Here is a 16,857-nt window from a genome sequence, read left to right as displayed (position 1 = left end):
GATTAGCCTTGCAATGTGTTATCAGGTATTATATCAGTAATTGAAGATGAGCAACAATAGTTGGATGGGTTACGAGGCTTAAGTTTTTCAAAAATTTGGGTTTCAAGCTAGAGAAAATATTTGTCATTTGAAATAGCATCTTATGATGGAATGAGTGATTAATACGGCAGAAGATGATAGTAAGTAAATGGAGTGACTTAAAGAGTCCAATTAATTTTTTAAAAAATATATATAATTTTTCTGATTTATAACCTGAAAAATATAAGATTATATGTTGATCCCTTGTGAAATCATAAATTATTTTCCAGTCCACTGATCTCGGGGAACCACGTTTGTGCCATATGTTCCCACCGGAAGCCTCGACTCCCCTAGCCCATCGTTCCCCTCCTCTCGCCTGCCTCCTCTCGCCGGCCAGCGGGCGGCCATGGAAACCATCCACCGCCTCCTCCCCATCTCCGCCGCCGATACCCTAATATTCCGTTGTCCCAGGACCCCTCGCTTCCCCCCACTCCCGCCCAAGAATCCCTCCGTGTTTCCGGCCGGATCCCCTGCTCTGGAGTTCAGACGCCGCTTCTCCAATGGCTTCAGAGTGTCCGCTGGATGGTTCTCGGTCTTCGGCACCAGGCAGAGGGCTGTTCTTCCGGAGATTGTGAAGGCCGGCGACCCCGTCCTCCACGAGCCCGCCGGCGAGGTCCCCGTCGAGGACATTGGGTCGGAAAGGATCCAGAGGATCATCGAAGACATGATTTCCGTCATGAGAAAGGCTCCCGGCGTCGGCCTTGCGGCTCCACAGATCGGTGTCCCCTTGAAGGTCTGATCAAAATCATATCTTTACTTGGTTCTTCTACCACACACGGCGTTTGCGAACTTGCTGCCGGTACGCTATCCCTTTGCTGGGGATTGAGTTGAACTGGGGCTTTGCTTGCTAAATAGTATGTATATGGGATTTTTCGGACCCAGCATGAATTTTTTAGGTTTCTTGGATTATAATGCAGGGATGCATGAATGTTGCTCCTCTACGACCGGACAATTAACTGTGACAGCAATCTAAATTCTAAAATAACTGGTCTCATGCACAATAGTTTGTTGCTCGATGATTTTAGGGGCTTTATGCGCTATTAGCCAAGTAAGCAGTCGTGTGACTTGATAGTATTTCTTCATGCCATTTGAAACCAAAGGAGGTGGCGTCTATTGTAGTCTTGTGGGGTGGCCATGGATTGAAATGCTCGTGCATAATGTTGTTCTTCTCAGGAAATGGTTGATGATGTGCCAAATAGCCTTGTTTTACTTAAACAGCAAACAGCATCCTGCTTTATTTTTCTAGATCTGTATATGCATGCATTTAAACCGACCATCATGGAAATACACGAATTCCCTAGCTGAATGTAAAGTAGAAAGATGCTGAAGATCAGTAAAACTTCTGATTCAGAAGAGTGGAATCTGTCATGGAATTGCATGCTTCTTATTTCTTAGTGCAAAACAGGGCAGGAGGTCCATTCATAAAGCTTTCACGATCCTTATTTTTGATTTTTGAGTAACTGTTATTATATCTCCTCCATTCATTTAGTACGCACGAGTACTAGAGGAAAACAAAGCCCTCTCTTTAAGGGTGTGTTGCCATGGTGCTAATAATTTAACCATCTGACTAGAGGTTAATTTTGTGGAATTCCAATCCTTCTAACATATCATCGCTCTTACTGTGGCAGATTATCATTCTGGAGGACACAAAGGAATACATTAGTTATGCTCCTAAGAATGAACTTGAAGCACAAGACCGCCACCCTTTTGATCTTCTGGTAATTTAATGTCAAAGGAAGAAAGTAATTGATCTGTCTTTCATATATGAATTATCAGTTACTTTCTCTGACACAGGTCATAGTGAATCCAAAGATGAAGAAGAGGAGCAACAAAACTGCACTTTTCTTTGAAGGATGCTTGAGGTAAAAAGGAATCTAACCCTTTAGGTATTTTTTGTGCTTTTTGAAACCCTAATTGCAGTTTCCTTTATAACATATTTTTTTGCAACTATCATTTGTAATCCATAAATATATTTGCTTTATGTTCCTTCAATTTTTTCCTCTAATTGTTCTTGACCAATCCTTTCGTCTTATATTGCCCTGATGACATATTTCCTTGCAAGTCTATAACAGCATACAGAGGTGGGCTTTGGCACAATGTAAAATTTGCGCCACTGTGAACTAGGTGTCACCGGTTTAAAACATGGAAATGATGCCTTATCTGGTCTTATCTGTCTCAAATAATATAGTAATCTTATGTATATGGTTGAAGGATTGATACGACCTTCTAGCTCTTTTGTTGGACTTGAAGCCCAACTCCAGCCAACTTCAAATAAGCTTTTGGGAATGCTGGAGGTTAGTGATCTTATTTTGAAATAATAGTGGCTGTTTTGTATAGTAAAGGGGGTTGTAACATGACTTTTTGGATATTGGTAGAAATTTGGCAGTTGGACTCACAGTAGATTTTCTCTATTTTTTGGATACTTTAAGCATCTCGCCCTTTTAGCACATAGACTTTTCGAGCAAGATCATGTTGTTTAGGGTTGTTTGGAACCTTACAGCTTAACCTGCTTGTAGGTTGAGCTGCAAGCACGGTCTAGCCCGCTTGCTTGGCTATTTGTGTCTGAGTAGCATGCTGCAGCTTGAGATAAGGACCAACAGCAACTTAGGGAAAAAAATACTATAGCTCGACCTATGGTCGAAACGAGCATGAGATGAGCTGTAGCATCTCGAACTTTCCCCAAAAGATGATTCCATGGTAAATCTTCCCATTTCTCTCTTGCTCCTCTCTCCCCTTGGCTCGTGCCCCTCCTTCAAGATATCCCACCACCACCACCCCACCAGCCCCTTCTGATCTTCTACACTGGTTAGCTCCCTCCAATCTTTCCATTGGTGAGCCCCCTGTGATTGTCCCCATCTCCTTCGAGGCCCCCTCACCACCATCACCATTTCCTAGTTCGTTGGTGGAGTGATTAGTGGCATGGCAAAGGAAGTCTAGGAAAGGGGAGGAGAGAGGAGGGATGGCAAAGAAGAGTAGGAGGCTATTTGCAATAACCCAGGACCTCACTTAAAAAGGTTAGCTAGAAGCTATTGTTTGATTTCTAGCTTGTATATATATCCAAAATCGACCCAGTGCATAACCGATTTGGAGCAAAACACACATTTGCATGAATCTTCACATACTCTTCTTGTTTAAACTCTGGCATCCTCGTCGGGCTACAGATACAAATCCAACCATAAATACCACAAATCTAATCATAGATACCAAGGTATGCCAAACTGGTACCGGAAGGCGTACCAGTCAGCTACCGAATTGGTTCGGTACCGGTTCAGACCGAACCGAACCAGTACCACTGGTTCGGCCTGATTTTTGATTCCACACTTTTTTTTTGAAATTCTCTCTTTTCGAACTTTTTCTATGAATATAAGTCTAATTTGATGTTCTTTTGTTGTTTTCTTGATATTTTTTTCATGTTTTCTGATATTTCTATGATCCCAGTTTAAGCTAGATGATGCATCTTATTGCTTTCAAATGATACAATTCATAAGATATCTTTAAAACAAGATACAATCAATTACATACTTTTAAAGTACTCTCAGATATCTAAAATCGGGTCGAGTGGTAATGCCTTTCGTAGATATTCGGATCATCAACATAATCAGGAGACACATCAACTCATCCCTCTAACCAAGCGGTATTGTAGTCTTGAATGCTCATCCCATAAGGAACGTGCCTCGGGTTATAAACACTCTCGGATCTCTCGCTGAAGCTCTAGTTCTGAGAGGTGTCTTCTAGCTGTGGAGGGACCATCCGAATATGGTGGCAGCAAAATCCGACCCTTGTGATGCTTTGAGCTGCGTAGAGTAGTAGCCACCGGAAGATGACTCGGATGCACCATATTTATATTCGTAACTGTATGGACCACAGCGCCCGCACTATCGGCCAAATAGGCCACAGCGCGTTTGCGCTATAGCAAAAAAATTTGAGACCGGTGCCAACCGACCGGTTCGCACGGATTCCTAGCCATACTGGACGGAACCGTCTGGTTCCTAGCCATACAGGACGGAACCGTTGTTGGAATCCCTCGCACGTCGCAGAAAATTTCAGAAAAATTCTGCGCGTAGCGGAAGACATGCGCGAGATCCCGTTCATCTCATGATCATATTTTAAAACCGATGTTCGTAGATAGATTAGGATTAAATACTTTTACATAATATTAGGAAGATCAGATCTTCACCTTGTGCGGGTAGATGATCACCGCAAATCTGATGATCGTGGACTTGTTGAAGGTTCGCTTGAAGCCGCACACGCGTCCGGCCTCTACGGGTATCCACACGAAGCAGAGGACCAATCCAAACTCTCTAATCTCCCCGGGGTGCTAGCTCCCTTGCAGAGATATGTTTTGATGGTTGAAATTCTCTCTTTTGAATCAACTCTTGATTGCCTTAGAGAGGAGGAAGAAGGATAGATCAAAAGGAAGAAGGCAAAACCCCTTTGCAGCCTTTTCCTTTTCCTTTTCTTTTGGAACCAAAAGAAGAGAGGGAGGAAGGGCTGCATGCCTCCTTCCTTTTCTTTGCTTGCTGGTGGCTGAAACCATCATGGGAGAGATGGGTTCACGGCACAAAAGGGAGGAGAAAAATCCCACGTCCTTCCAAAGGAGGGGATTGTCAAGCGGGCCCATGAGAGAAAAGATGGGTCACCTGCCACCTATCTTTCTTCTCCTCCTTTTTTTTTTTCTTGCAGCTCCAAGGAGGCTGAAGGGAGGGGGTTCACGGCTGGATCACCAAGATGGGAAGATGGTCCTTCACGGCTGAAAAGAGAGGGGGAGGAAAAATTAGGGTGCTGCCCCCTTTCTCTCTCTTATATATGGCATGTGGAGCTCCTAAAATTTAGGAGCTCCCATCCTTATCTCTAAGAAAAGAGGAGGGGCGTACGCCCCTCTTCTTTTCTTCACGTATTCAGCCAAGAGGGGCGTAGCCCCTCCCTCTTCTCCCTATTTCACGCACGCCCACTTAATCCAATTAAGTGGGGTGTGGGGCCATGTACAAGGTGGGTCTAATCCTCTTCCAAAGAGGATTGAGTGCGCCCATTTTCTTTTTCCTTCAAATCCTAATCTAATTAGGATTCAATTGAACCATGACTCAATTGAACTCTTCAATCCTAATCCAATTAGGAGTCTTTTAATTAATTAGATTAAAATTAATTAGGACTTAAGAAATCCTAATCTAATTAGGACTTATTAAATTTCAGTCCTAATTCAATTAGGACTTTAGAAATCCTACTTCAAGTAGGACTTTAATTTAATTTGAAATCCTAATCCAATTAGGACTTTAAGAATCCTAATCCAAGTAGAACTCCTAATTAAGTCCAATTAATTAAATCCAATTAATTAAATTAAATTGCAATCCAATTGCAATTATTCCTTCTTCAACTCACTAACTCTTAGCGGGTTAACCAATTATCAATCAAATTGATTATTTGTGATTCCTAATCACAATTCAACCATCGGATCGGTCAATACCTCTAATGTGTGTGACCCCATAGGTTCTATTCTGTCTGGTAGTGAGATATATTGCGATCTCTATCACAATATCATTGAAAACTCCTTTCAATGGGTTGGAACAATTCCAACTCAACTCACCAGGGACCATCGATCATCAAGATAGTCCCTGTGAGTCTCACCATCCACCAGTGACACCTAGCAGCATGTAGTGGCAACCCAGCAGAATGGAATGATGAACCTCTAGGTGCAGTTATCATATGATACGGTCCTTCTATCGTGGATCCCTACAGGACGGAGGTCATGGATAACTCGTCAAACCCCATCGTCTGTCATATGTCAAGATTTATTCGACTTAAGTTCGAGAATGGAAAACTCCTTTTCCACTGTACATACTACCCCGGCCGAGGATTTACGAACTCAGTCTCATAAATCACATAGGATCTCTCTTAACCTATCAAGATCGATAGATTCCATCTAGATGCACCCCTACTCCTACAATGAACCTACTGCAGCCAATCTGCACCACAAGAACCCAATTGGCTAGGGCTCATGTTTATGTGCTCGTCAAACTACAGCAACCTCACTGTGAATAGCCGAGGCATCGCAGGTCAAAGGACCAGTCATACAACTGCAGCATCAAGTAAGTCACTGACGAGTGGATAGACATCCAAGTGACTACTTGCTATGGTCACGCTCAGTACCCTTGTTCTCTAACAAGCACTTGCACAATTGCTCCAGTGTCGCCACACTGTGGACTCAAGACTCGTCCATCAAAGAAAGCGATATGTGCACTAATCTCAGCGGATCGATCACCGTCCTCGTGATGATCCATCGATCAAGAGCAATTCAGAAATTAATCACCAATGACACATGCCTCAAATTCTCAACTCTTGAGAATATGCGTCATCATCTTATTAATTTCTTGGACGATTCATGGACACATAAGAACATGAATGAAAAGAATGCCCATTCTAATAAATTCATTATTAGGTCAAGTACAAATTTATATCCCAGAATAAAATAATGCGTCAGCCAAATTGGCTTCTAGGGCATACTTCTAACAATCTCCCACTTGCACTAAAGCCAATCAGCTATAAACCTAAACCCCATCTTCTCAAGATGCGCTTCAGTTTTCTGCTGACTTATCTGCTTAGTGAATGGGTCCACCACATTTCCTGTGGAGTCTACTCTCTGATACTTTACTTATTTCTTTTCAAGGTAGTCGCTTATTAGGTTAAACCACCGCTCTATGTGCTTCGGCTTCTGGTGAGACCTTGGCTCTTTAGCTAGTGCTATGGTGCCTTTGTTATCGCAGTAGAGTGTTATGGCATCTGATGACATTACACCTAACTCAGCAATGAACTTATTAAACCAGAAGGTTTCCACTGCACCCTTAGATATGGCTAAACATTCAGCTTCTAAGGTAGAATCTACAATAATCGGTTGTTTGGAACTCTTCCAATTTACTGAACCATCATTGCATATAATCTGATGTAGACTTTCTATCATCAATATGTGTGCATCCTTCTACCTTCAACTCTGATCTTCTTCCAAAGACCAAGAACATGTCCGTAGTTCTTCTCAAGTATTTAAGACTGTTCTTCACAGCTATCCAGTGCTTCTTGCCTGGATTTGACTGATATATGCTCGTGACACTCACAGCATGTACTATATCAAGTCATGTACATAGCATGGTATACATGAGGCCCCTATAGCCGAAGTATAAGGGATCTTGCTCATCCACTGAATCTCTTCAGATGTGTTGGGGCACATCTTCTTGAAGAGATTTATCCCATGCCTAAGGGGTAATAATCCTCTTTTAGAGGTTTCCATGCCGAACCTCTTCAACACTCCCTCTATGTAATATTCTGTGATAGGACAAGCATCCTCTTAGATCTATCTCTATAGACCTTAATTCCCAAAATATAGGATGCTTTTCCAAAGTCTATCATGGAGAATTCCTTAGACAACCAAACCTTGACTTAGGATATCATCCACGTACAATACGAGGAATGCAATAGTCCTCCCACTAACCTTCTTATAAATACATGGTTCCTCCTCGTTCTTGAAGAAATCAAACGATTTGATTATATCGTTGAAACGAGTGTTCCAACTCCGAGATACTTGTTTTTGTCCATAGATGGACCTTTGCAGCTTACAGACCTTGTGATCACCATCACAATATCATGATATGCTACAACAACAAGCAATATTCGAATGGACTTCAGTATGGCTACAGGTGAAAAAGTATCCTGATAATCAGTGCCTTCGCACTGACTATAACCTTTCGCCATTAGCCTTGCCTTATAGGTATCTACCTAGCCATCCGAACTTAATTTTCTCTTGTAGATCCATTTACACCCAATAGGTACTGTACCTTCCGGTGAATCTACTAAGGTCCAGACTTGGTTGGAATGCATGGAGTCTATCTCTAACTTCATGGCTTCCAGCCATCTCTCGGAATCGATGTCTAACATCGCCTCGTTGTAGGTATTGGGATCCTTACCTTGATCCCTATCTCCCATGAGGAACACTTCCTCTACATCCTCTGTAAGTATACCTAAGTACCTTTCAGGAGGATGGAAGATCCTACTAAATCTACGAGGTGGAGGAGGTACAACATGTACTGGCTCGATATGAATAGGTTCTATAGGCACAATGGCTCGTTGCTCTTTAGAGACTTTCTCTTCGAGCTCAATTTTTCTCCTACTGCCTCTATCAAGGATAAACTATTTTCCATGAAGATAGCATGTCGGCTCACAAACACTTTGTGATTCTCTGGGACGTAAAATTGTATCTAAATAACTCTTTAGGATATTCTATAAAACGAGCACTAATTGTCCTATCCTCTAACTTGTCCGCCTGTTGTCATTTGACTTGGGCCGGACATCCCCAAATCTTGAAATAACCAAGACTCAGCTTCTTACCATGTCATATCTCATATAGTGTGGTGGGAACAGACTTAGAGGAAACACTATTCAATATGTAAATAGCTGAAAATAGGGCATCTCTCTAAAGAAACAAGGGTTGATCAGTGAAGCTCATCATGGACCTGACAATATCCAATAGGATCTGATTCCTCCTCTCCGACACTCCGTTAAGCTGAGGTGTACCAGGAGGGATCCATTATGAAACTATACCATTCTCCTTGAGATAATCACGGAACTCTCCACTAAGGTATTCACCTCCTCGATCTGATCGAAGAACCTTAATGAGTTTTTCTGTTTGTTTTTCTACTTCATATCTGAACTCTTTGAACCTTTCAAAAATTTCAGATTTGTGTCTCATACACATATCCATACCGTGAGTAATAATCGATAAATGAAGTAAAAATTACAACCCCTAGCCTGCACATCGAATGGGCCACACAGATAAGTGTGTACTAGGGTAAGTATCGCAGTGGACCTCTCCCATGTACTAAAAGGGATAATTTGGTCATCTTTCCTTGAAGGCAGAATTCACAAATCGGATATGACTCGAAAGTCAATGAGCTCAGAAGCCCATATTTCTTCAATTTGTTTATTCTGTCTTCTCCTATATGACCAAGCCTGAGGTGCCACAAATACTTTAGATTTATCTCATCTCTAGATCCTTTTGGATCCTATGGTACTCACTGTTTGCTTAGATACATTCACAGGTACATCCAAATGTAAGTGATAGAGACGGTCAATCATAAAACCATATGCATCCAATTTATTTCTCAAACAAATTGAACAATAGTCTTATAAAAATCTTTCTGTGCTAAACAAGATACAGAAATCAAATTTCTGTTTGCAACAGGTAACAGTCCCTAAGTATCCTTTTAATAATGAGCATATCTGGCATACCTTCTGAAGGTCTGTCACCCTTCTTACTCTTTATGCTTTCCATGTATGTAGGACAGTTCCTCTTCCAATGTCCGTCTTATGATGCAATGGAAACACTTTTCCTTGCAATCGGCCTTTTTTTCTTGGAACTTCCTTACTTGGCCTTTTCTCGGTCTTCTGCCTTTTCACAGGTTTCTTCTTCTTCCAAGTAGACTCTCTCTTGGAAGTAGAAACCAACTCGACAGCGAGAACGATGCCCCTTGAACTCTTCAAGGTCCCTAAGGTAGTTACCAATTTTATTTAACAATTCTATTTTGGTGCATACAATCTTGTTCATATGGTAATTTACTATAAACTGTTCATATGAAGCTAGAAGGGATTGCGGGATCAAATTCATTTGCAATTCCTTGTGCATGGTCATGCCGAGCTTCTCAAGCTCCTCTAAGTCCTTTATCATGGTCAAACCATGATCATGGACAGACTACCCATCACGCATCTTAGCCTTGAAGAGCCTCTTGGACACTTCAAAACATGCTGCGTGACTCTGTTCACCATACAACTCTTGTAAGTGATATAATATGTCCCTGGCAATCTTCATGTTCTCATGCTGGCATTAAAATTAATTGGACATGGATGCCTTTGTGCAGCACCTAACTTTATTGTCATTGTTCATCCACTTAGCATGCGTCTTATGCTGACAAGTAATCGGACGGATTGGTAACACAGGGATTCCATGGTCTAGCATATACCCTAATTTCTCACAATTCAAAACTATTTTGAAATTTGCTGAGCTAGTTTTTATAATTGGGTTTGGTCAAACAGTTGTTCTATAGGATATGAGTTAAGAGTCTAGAAGCTGACTTTATAATCCTCAGAGAGTAAAGATTCTAGTTAGAATTTTGTACTTGAACTTTATTTGTTTTAGGGCCTTTTAAAACAAATATACCTCCCACTATTTTCTCGAATCTCTCACACTCCTCTAGTAGAGAAACGGAAACCTTGCGACTCTAGGTTTCAAGTGGGGTGCTACGGTCCCACCAATTTACATACCACCTCACCTAACAGTTATTGGTGACAAATAAATGATGAGTGTACAACTCTTGTACAATGCTTCTCAAGCAAGTTGTAGCGCTATCCGGTCTCTAAGTAATGAAGACCTCACCTAACAGTTATTGGCCCCATTCCTTAGTTAAGTCGGACCCACCGTATAACCGCAGAAGCAAAGCCGTCATTGGGTCCCTCACCTAACAGTTATTGGGCCCAACCCCATCTTTACCCCTACAACATCTCATGCCTAATAGAGAGGTCCAGTCCCCCGATGCAACTTGCCCACTGTATCCAGCCGAGACAAATCAACGCCGGAAAGACCTTAGCAGCTCTACTACGGTGGAAGACCTATGGACTTAATATTTTTCGAGGAGATTTAATTTAGGTCTCTTTTATTTAATTATCTACATCTCATGCAAATAATTATCTAACCGCTATGCATAAACATAGACATAAACATCCAGGCATAATAACAAAAATTAAACTGGTGATGATCATGGATCCAGGATGGGGTCATAGTACAAGCACATGCACGTCAATTGGTTAGATCGTCTTCAACTCTTGACTCGATCTTAAGCACCCTTGGTCCAATTGCGATCAACTCCTTGATCCATCTCCAATCAACCCTTGATCTCGATCCGCGCAAATCGTGCTTGTAGAGGCATGCACCGATCAACCATTGACATGCAAACACATCACAGATTACATCCCAGATAACTTTAAAAATAAATAAAATTAAATAATAGTTACAACCCTTTTTCATGAGACACGCAGGTCTCTAATACGTCAATATAAGATGCACGCAGGCATCTGAAAATCTGATTTACATGCATCACATAACATCACAGAACATCTCAGACATTGCAGAACATTTCAGCACAATTAAAGGGTCCATCCATGATCATCACCATACGCATCTCATGCATTAAATAAAATTTACAGATCTGAATATTTAACAGATTATGTCATCTTATGAGTTGCTGATCATGCAAGATATGATTCTAAATATTTTTAATCTCATTAACAAATCAATAGAATCATTAATCTAATCGCATAGAAAATCAGCATGCAGAAAAATCAGCAAGCTGAAAATTCTGCATGCAGAAAAATTCAGCAAGCATAATCTTTAAATTTTCAGATCTATTATGCCTTAATCATTTAATCCTAATCTTAATCTACGCAACCATGGCTCTGATACCACTGTTGGAATCCCTCGCACGTCGCAGAAAATTTCAGAAAAATTCTGCGCGTAGCGGAAGACATGCGCGAGATCCCGTTCATCTCATGATCATATTTTAAAACCGATGTTCGTAGATAGATTAGGATTAAATACTTTTACATAATATTAGGAAGATCAGATCTTCACCTTGTGCGGGTAGATGATCACCGCAAATCTGATGATCGTGGACTTGTTGAAGGTTCGCTTGAAGCCGCACACGCGTCCGGCCTCTACGGGTATCTACACGAGGCAGAGGACCAATCCAAACTCTCTAATCTCCCCGGGGTGCTAGCTCCCTTGCAGAGATATGTTTTGATGGTTGAAATTCTCTCTTTTGAATCAACTCTTGATTGCCTTAGAGAGGAGGAAGAAGGATAGATCAAAAGGAAGAAGGCAAAACCCCTTTGCAGCCTTTTCCTTTTCCTTTTCTTTTGGAACCAAAAGAAGAGAGGGAGGAAGGGCTGCATGCCTCCTTCCTTTTCTTTGCTTGCTGGTGGCTGAAACCATCATGGGAGAGATGGGTTCACGGCACAAAAGGGAGGAGAAAAATCCCACGTCCTTCCAAAGGAGGGGATTGTCAAGCGGGCCCATGAGAGAAAAGATGGGTCACCTGCCACCTATCTTTCTTCTCCTCCTTTTTTTTTTTCTTGCAGCTCCAAGGAGGCTGAAGGGAGGGGGTTCACGGCTGGATCACCAAGATGGGAAGATGGTCCTTCACGGCTGAAAAGAGGGGGAGGAAAAATTAGGGTGCTGCCCCCTTTCTCTCTCTTATATATGGCATGTGGAGCTCCTAAAATTTAGGAGCTCCCATCCTTATCTCTAAGAAAAGAGGAGGGGCGTACGCCCCTCTTCTTTTCTTCACGTATTCAGCCAAGAGGGGCGTAGCCCCTCCCTCTTCTCCCTATTTCACGCACGCCCACTTAATCCAATTAAGTGGGGTGTGGGGCCATGTACAAGGTGGGTCTAATCCTCTTCCAAAGAGGATTGAGTGCGCCCATTTTCTTTTTCCTTCAAATCCTAATCTAATTAGGATTCAATTGAACCATGACTCAATTGAACTCTTCAATCCTAATCCAATTAGGAGTCTTTTAATTAATTAGATTAAAATTAATTAGGACTTAAGAAATCCTAATCTAATTAGGACTTATTAAATTTCAGTCCTAATTCAATTAGGACTTTAGAAATCCTACTTCAAGTAGGACTTTAATTTAATTTGAAATCCTAATCCAATTAGGACTTTAAGAATCCTAATCCAAGTAGAACTCCTAATTAAGTCCAATTAATTAAATCCAATTAATTAAATTAAATTGCAATCCAATTGCAATTATTCCTTCTTCAACTCACTAACTCTTAGCGGGTTAACCAATTATCAATCAAATTGATTATTTGTGATTCCTAATCACAATTCAACCATCGGATCGGTCAATACCTCTAATGTGTGTGACCCCATAGGTTCTATTCTGTCTGGTAGTGAGATATATTGCGATCTCTATCACAATATCATTGAAAACTCCTTTCAATGGGTTGGAACAATTCCAACTCAACTCACCAGGGACCATCGATCATCAAGATAGTCCCTGTGAGTCTCACCATCCACCAGTGACACCTAGCAGCATGTAGTGGCAACCCAGCAGAATGGAATGATGAACCTCTAGGTGCAGTTATCATATGATACGGTCCTTCTATCGTGGATCCCTACAGGACGGAGGTCATGGATAACTCGTCAAACCCCATCGTCTGTCATATGTCAAGATTTATTCGACTTAAGTTCGAGAATGGAAAACTCCTTTTCCACTGTACATACTACCCCGGCCGAGGATTTACGAACTCAGTCTCATAAATCACATAGGATCTCTCTTAACCTATCAAGATCGATAGATTCCATCTAGATGCACCCCTACTCCTACAATGAACCTACTGCAGCCAATCTGCACCACAAGAACCCAATTGGCTAGGGCTCATGTTTATGTGCTCGTCAAACTACAGCAACCTCACTGTGAATAGCCGAGGCATCGCAGGTCAAAGGACCAGTCATACAACTGCAGCATCAAGTAAGTCACTGACGAGTGGATAGACATCCAAGTGACTACTTGCTATGGTCACGCTCAGTACCCTTGTTCTCTAACAAGCACTTGCACAATTGCTCCAGTGTCGCCACACTGTGGACTCAAGACTCGTCCATCAAAGAAAGCGATATGTGCACTAATCTCAGCGGATCGATCACCGTCCTCGTGATGATCCATCGATCAAGAGCAATTTAGAAATTAATCACCAATGACACATGCCTCAAATTCTCAACTCTTGAGAATATGCGTCATCATCTTATTAATTTCTTGGACGATTCATGGACACATAAGAACATGAATGAAAAGAATGCCCATTCTAATAAATTCATTATTAGGTCAAGTACAAATTTATATCCCAGAATAAAATAATGCGTCAGCCAAATTGGCTTCTAGGGCATACTTCTAACAACCGTCTGGTTCCTAGCCATACGGGACGGAACCGTCCGGTTCGGTCCGATATGCAACTAGTACCGGCCGGTTTAGACCAGTTCTAGCCCGGTACCGCTTCGGACCGGAACTATTTTTTAAGGCCGAACCGGACTGGTCAGAGACCGGACCGGTTCGGTACGGACTAAACCGGCTGGTACGGACCAGTTCAACATTCCTTGATAGATACCATGATTGGCCTATGTTCAATCCCAAAAGAGCTTGTGTTGTAGTGTTCCTTCGTCCACATGAGTCATAGACTGGATCTGCTCTGATACGATTTGCAACAACTTAGGATCTACTTTGTATACAAACCTAAGATCTACTTATTACGTAACCGATGTTGAACTAAACACACACCTGCATGGATCCTCATACAATCGATGTGGGCAACAACTACGTTGCAAGCATTGAGAAAGACAATGTCGGAGTCGAGGTGGGCGGTGAGGATTGCACGGTCAGAGCTAGAGAGGGAGGGGTCAGAGATGAAGGCAGCGGCATTAGTGAGGTTGAGAGTTAAGGAATGCACCACCCTCAACATTGCTCATAACCTCAAGCTACAAGACCTCCTCCTTGACGAGGTCGGTGACCTCAAGGCCTCTGACTTTGTCCTCTCTGCACTCCCTGACCAGAATCATGTTGACATGCTTGTCCGCACCCTCTGCAGCATGCTGGCTCCAGTCCTTATTCTATCTTATCCTCCTCCCTCTCTCCCCTTCACCCTTTCCTTTTATTTCTAAACAAGAGTAATGAAGCTACTGAGGGTAGACTATATGCAGCTCAAGTTGCATTGTAGCTTGAGCCACACTGCACCCCCACCTATAGGGCTCCAAACAGCCTCTTAGGTTAAGTAGGGGTGCTTCAGAACAATGCAAACAACAGAGCAGGGCATGCTCTCTTGGTTTTGTTACCAAAGAGGAATCCCCTTAACATAAGGACTTCCATGGTGAATTGGGGTTTGTCCTAATGGTCATGCCCCTCTATCTAGCATTAGTGATTCTGGATTCGAATCTTGGATGGTTCATGTCCAAATTTTTGGGTCTGAATAATTAAATTGTGGGGCGGGGCTTCATCCCTTTCTCTCAAAAATGTACTGATTTCTGTGAATGTCCTGTATGGTCCTTGTTCGCATTCGTGTCAAATAGTTCGACTAGAGATTTAATTTTCCTACGAGAGTATCAACTAGGTATAGATAAATAGTCTTTGATGCCAATCTGTTGTATTATTTTTTCTACTTACTGTAACTGCAACCACAAGGTAGGTTAGCTGCATTGAACAGTATATCTTATTTAATTCTCTTCTCTCAGTGTTGATGGATTTAGAGCAGTGGTTGAGCGCTACCTTGAGGTTGAAGTAACAGGTTTGGGCCGTGACGGGCGCCCCATCAGGGTAGATGCTACTGGCTGGCAAGCACGCATATTACAACATGAATGTGATCACCTGGATGGCATGCTTTATGTCGACAAGATGGTGCCAAGAACATTCAGGGCTGTTGAGAATTTAGATTTGCCGCTACCCGTAGGATGCCCACAGCTTGGTGTACGCTAGTTGAAATCTTTATACGGCAAGAAAGTTAATTTTGACCAACAAGAGCTGTCAGTGCTCTCGGGCACGTTCTGCGGACATTATTTCTAATAGTTGATGTTCTGCTAAGAAAATGTATGTGGTGAAAACGCACCAGAGGGCTTATGGAGTGGGTTATAAGTTTTATTTTTTTCCAATTTTATTTTGGGAGATTTCTTTGTCACCTGTTCATGACATGCCAATGCAGGCAGTTTTGCCGATCGAGCTTATTCTCTGTTCATCAGCATGCAATTAAATGAAATCGACCACACGAAGCTATCTGCTTCCAAATGCTTTCTGTGGATCCTTTGTTTTGTATATCTTGTTTCAGATTCTGATTGTTTCAGATTCTGATGTATGGAACTGCAACGTGCAAGGAATAGACGATGAACGATTGACAGGGAGCTCTGGCAATTGCTGTATTTGGAACCTCATGCTGTAATCAAGTTTGTTCTTTTATTTTATTGGGTCAAAAGTCGCAAGAGGTTTCTGTTCTTAATGAACATATGACATTGTGGATGTGATTATGAAGGCCTTCACGTAATTCCCTTCTTTGAGCCATATTACATCGTGGAACATATTACATATTTCTTTTCTTTGATTTGTACTTTTTCTCAGGCTAGATAGCTACCGGATGACAGACTTCTAGCACCTTGTTTTAAAGCTTTGATGAATTCGGATGTGCTGAAATTTTATGGTAAGCTATCCCAGGGACATGTCCTATTTTTCTTGTAAAAGGACCGGACATTCCTGCACGGTTGGTCCTCCAGGGACCTGCCTTTTTTTATTATTATTTTTTGAAGTAAACCCTTTTCCTTATAACTAAAAGTTGAAGCAAGTTCTGATGCTTGCTTGTTGGTCAAGGTGAAAAATATCGCATGAGAGCATATATTTATTGGTGATTTCTATCTTAAACATCTCAATATCTATCATATAGTACGCATAAACCCCAGACTGAGGCCCCAAGTACGCCAAGCCCTGCCTAATTACGACGTTAATTATGTTGCCAGGTGTGGCTGCGAGGCTCCTCTACTGGCGCTTCTCTGCTAAATACGTTTGCGCTGCTGCTGCTTCGCCTTAGAGTAGTGCAACTAGCGCTAGTGGGAGGGCACGATTAACTCTGGAATCAGAACTTTCTTCGTTAAAAGGGAGGGCGGGGGAAATGTACCACAAAGAAGAAGAAGAAGAGTAGGGGGAATCACAACCATC

General features: G+C 42.0%; 1 protein-coding gene across 1 annotated transcript; it reads left to right on the top strand.

Moving 5' to 3' along the window:
* Positions 1-314: 314 nt before the first annotated feature.
* On the top strand, positions 315-15,939 carry PDF1A (peptide deformylase 1A). Its single transcript, XM_008813643.4, has 4 exons — positions 315-811; positions 1,707-1,796; positions 1,873-1,940; positions 15,393-15,939. Exons 1-4 carry the CDS (start codon positions 425-427, stop codon positions 15,631-15,633), a joined length of 786 nt encoding a protein of 261 aa, XP_008811865.2. The 5' UTR covers positions 315-424; the 3' UTR covers positions 15,634-15,939.
* The last annotated feature ends 918 nt before the right edge of the window (positions 15,940-16,857 follow it).

This window comes from Phoenix dactylifera, chromosome 1 (genome assembly GCF_051530095.1).
Source record: "Phoenix dactylifera cultivar Ajwa chromosome 1, Ajwa_hap1_PhDact_Kaust_v1.1, whole genome shotgun sequence".
Taxonomy (NCBI): Eukaryota; Viridiplantae; Streptophyta; class Magnoliopsida; order Arecales; family Arecaceae; genus Phoenix; species Phoenix dactylifera.
This window is presented reverse-complemented; position numbering and strand designations above follow the sequence as displayed.